Source organism: Dryas octopetala, chromosome 9, assembly GCF_963921425.1.
Source record: "Dryas octopetala chromosome 9, drDryOcto1.1, whole genome shotgun sequence".
NCBI classification, from domain to species: domain Eukaryota; kingdom Viridiplantae; phylum Streptophyta; class Magnoliopsida; order Rosales; family Rosaceae; genus Dryas; species Dryas octopetala.
Genome location: NC_141374.1, coordinates 16,820,545 through 16,825,020, shown reverse-complemented (window position 1 = coordinate 16,825,020; position 4,476 = coordinate 16,820,545). Strand labels below are relative to the sequence as shown.

Below are 4,476 nucleotides of genomic sequence, written 5' to 3'. Positions count from 1 at the left end.
TCTTCATCTTATTTTTTCTCTCTTCACACACATATATTGTATGAATCTTATGATCCATGTTTTGGAGCTAAAACTCGATCATTCTAAGCTTTGATATGCATAAATAGCTATATTGTATATACAACAGTACCTGTCCTGGAAAAATTAATCACATCCCTGTTGCATAATCATCATAATTAAATATACCAATATTATATATATGATTGGAGAAAAGAATTAACAAGTACAAAGAGCTTCTGCTCTTTCAAAGGCTAATTCTCCATTCAATTTCAAATTATAGTTGAACTATGATATAGAGAAGAATTATATTCATGATTCTGCTAGAAATTGAATGAAAGAACTTAAAAGCGCGCATGATGTCTTAATATCTTAATAAAGCCATAACCATACCAATCTCAAGAACATGTACAAACATTAAACCAAACTTTTTTCTTTTTGACAATTCATCAAATTATAGTTTAATTATCTCTTCCAATCAAGAGTAATATATCTCTGTTGACATTGATATACAAGTAGAACAATTCACAATCTTTGGCAGCAATAAGTTAATTTCAGAAATTAATTAAAGACCCTCTTCAATCCTCCTATACAAGCGATTTACAAACTATTGGTTAATTAATGGGGTGGAGAATACTCACAAACAACCTCAGCTTCCACTTCCCTCCGATGGAAATTCCGGTGGCAGCCGCAAGCGGCGCATGTGAGCGCCTCCGTGGTCCCCTCCTCCCCACTTGCCATGAACTCCCGGCACCCGTCCACCGCATACCCTCCAATATTCGCAGCATGATTCTTCTGGCACTCCCCATACCTCACACTTCTAACCACTGATGAAGATGAAGTACTTGAGCTTCTGTTTTTCATTACCACTTGGCGTTTCTTCATGCTTAATAAAAAAACCCTAATCCTTAATTCAATTGTTGTTGATGGAATTGGATGTTGGAGCCACAAGTATGGTATTTAATTCTATTGATATCCAAACAAGGAATTGATTATTGATGAGCTCTAAAACAAGAGAAAAAAGAAAAATGGTAGGTTTGTATCGGTGGGTGCCTAACCCTAACCCTAGCAGGTATATTTATATAGGTTAGTGCGTCGAACACCACTAGCATATATAGCTATATAGAACTATAGAAGATAGAGAAAGAGGGCAAGATATGATGAGCAGCCACTAGGGAAATTTTCCATGTCCCTTGGGTTTACAAAAGAGAGCAAAGATGGACATCGAGTTCATATTGTCGGCAAATGAGCTTGTAACACGTCACTAAACTCCATTATAGTGCCAAAAATGAAAAGGTTGAAGATTGAAGATTGATGAAAGTAGGTTACAAGATTCACCCATCACTACCTATAAATAAATAAATAAAAAGTTGATATCCTCCATGCTGTAAACGTGGCGCACTTGGAATTCAAATTGTACAAAATCCCAATTGTCCTCACATAATTCATCATGGAAACCCTAGCTAGCTAGATTAATTCCTCTAACTTTGAAATGATATCTCAACTGTCCTGCTGGCCGGAGCTAGATGGATGTAACCCAAAAATGCAGTTACTTGTGGCTAACATTAATGCTTTGAAACTGATGGAGGAACAACAATTCGATCAGTAAATATGATACACATTCGTTTTATTATTGAAATTATATAAATTGTACGGTTGGAGCTAGATGTAACCAAAATATTATAATTCCATATTTGTTTTTATTGCAATTCCATATTTGTGGCCATTATTAATGTTATAAAAGTACATCAAGAGTTAATTAATAATGTGATCATTTACTGTCTATGAGAATTGTTGAGTGTGGGAATTGTTGAGTGTAGAATTATCAACTAATTTGGGGATCCTAGTTTTTATTTTTGTGGGTCTAAATTGATACCTAAAGACAGGTTGGTAGGGCCCTTAATTAGAACTGGGACAACAACTCTTGTCTAAGTGTACCTAAGATCTAATTATTAATAGCGCGCATTTGCCCACACGCACTATAGAATGGTCACAATTCCATCTCTTCTCTTTGCATCAAATCAAAATCTTAACTTTATAAAATTTCAACATCAATGAGATGCTCTTCAAATCTAAACTACTTTCAAACTGAAAAATAATAATTTTATTCAAAATAAATTTGGTTTTGATCATGATGTTGAATATATATATATATATATATATTTTGTAAAGCATGAGCTCGAACTGGATCGATGCAGAAAGAAGCAGGCATGAGGATCAGTCTCCACCATATGAATCGATCAAAGTGAGGAACAAGGCAGAGACAAATACAGAGTGGGGCGATAACATGTGTGTATATATATTTGCCACCTCCTTAACTATTAATTAAAGTTAGGAGGGAGACAAACACACATGCGCTTGTCAATCACAAATTGGTGCACATAAATGGTCACACTCGACTCACACATAAAAAATAAAACTCCATCAAATAATCTTGGAGGTATATATCAGGCTCATTTAAGTGTTAATATATGTGCAAAATTGGTGTGTTAATTGGTGACCACTGCCGAGCGCTCGATAATGCAAATTTTTTTTGCACCAAGCATTTGGACTTGGTTTGTCGGCGTTTATATTATGGTTTAGCTTTGAGATTTTGGGCAGAGTTAAACCCTAATATAAGACCTCCAGTCTATACCTTAGGAGGGAATGAGGTAAACTCATCCGTCTATACCCTCAAAACTAGGGGGAGGAAGCAGCCGCTCACCTGTTTTAAAAAATCTTCACCAAACTGATCTCGACGAAGTTACCGAGCGCTCGGTGGCACGTTCTCATATTTGTTCGTCCGCATCTGATTGAATGTGTATATATATAAATTATTATGCTCCTTTTTTAATTTCATCTACACTCACCAATGTCTAGTGACTTAGTGAGTGAAGCAATTAGTTGGAACAAGACTACTCTAATTATATAATTAGATTCGCACTGCACAATATTACAGGCATCTGAAAAAGAAAGAAAATTAATGATTTGGTGATAAAAAAAAAGCTAGCTAGCTGGCTCTATATATGCAAAGAATTGGGATAACTCAACTACTACAATATAAATTAAACTTCTAGTTTGAGATAATGATTGTATATAGGCAGCTTGGTCAGGGAGTTGGTGTACTTATATATTTGCAGGGTAATATTAATTTCTAGCTCAAGTTACAAAAATGTATGAAATTTCTGTACATATAATATCGATATTCATGGCCATCATGAGCTCTTGGTTCGTTGGAATTTATTAGTTTGTATTTCGTTTTGGTTTCTAAATCAGTGAGTCTTGTATATATAATATATGACTTACAACATATAATGCGTTACTAGAAAGTAGAAACCTTGCAAGATTTGATATCACTACCATGGCCTTTGCAAGGGTTGATTATACATGGTTCAGCCATTATCCACCAACTACAGCCACGAAAATGATTGACCACTGACTAATTCCAAAATAGTACAACTATAGGGATGTATCTTTAGCCTTTATATATCTACCATTTTCAGTTTGATGTGACTTTAGTTTTGAAAATGATTTATTGGATTATAATCCACTGACAGATACTTTATTTAAGCGACACGTTAGATTCTAGAACATTACGGAATATAAATGAGCATTTAAACACTCACTCACATCTTATGTAAAAAAAAAAAAAAAAAAAATTAAACTATGCATATACTATAAGTAATATATGAGCCTTTTTCCAAGCTAGTAAGGAACATATAATTTTAGAAGTGGAAAATCTTTATTTCAATTCACGATTCAGATCATAACAGCTATATATATTTTCATAGCTGTCAAGAATAACAGTACGCGCGTATTTCTTTTTCTTTGTTAAACTTTCAAAGCATGAAAGATATTGACTACATTAGCAAGAAACCCCAAGGCAAATACATGTACATATATAATGAAACTTGATCTGCTTGACTGCTTCCTTTGGGATTGGAATTCAAGATTGTAAGTCTTCTTGCCAAGAAAAGTAAAATTCCACATGAAGCTTTGGTAGCTTCAGTACTTATTGGTTCATGATACGTACACACGCATGAACGACGAAGGTGAAGCATTTCCTTTTCAGCAAAAAGAATCTCCCACATATAGCAGAAACTGCTGAGGCCGTACGTTTATGCAAAACAACTTGTGTGATTCTTTTGCTTCTTTTTGTTTTAGTAACTAGAGAATTTTACACTCTTCATTCTCTTACCAGTCGGTATGTGTAATTATTAGCAAACCACCCTTATCATAATAAATTGGACGCCTATAATCATTAGTAAACCACGCGCGTCAAGATAATCTAATGTTTGTTATCATTAATAAACCACGTTTATCAGAAAAATTTACATTGACGCAGCTCAATTTGTTCTTTAGCCATCAAATATTTGTGAATAATTAATCATCAAATAAAGTGAAACCCTATTTTGATTATGCTTTATGATCTTTATTGTTAAACAATAATTAGTTAGATCTAGCTCCTTGTGCAAATTAGGGTCCACATATCTGCTTAAA

General features: G+C 34.2%; 1 protein-coding gene across 1 annotated transcript; it reads right to left on the bottom strand.

Moving 5' to 3' along the window:
• Positions 1–410: 410 nt before the first annotated feature.
• On the bottom strand, positions 411–1,241 carry LOC147274956 (mini zinc finger protein 3-like). The gene has a single exon (XM_086227900.1). It carries the CDS (start codon positions 880–882, stop codon positions 616–618), a length of 267 nt encoding a protein of 88 aa, XP_086084026.1. The 5' UTR covers positions 883–1,241; the 3' UTR covers positions 411–615.
• Positions 1,242–4,476: the final 3,235 nt, after the last annotated feature.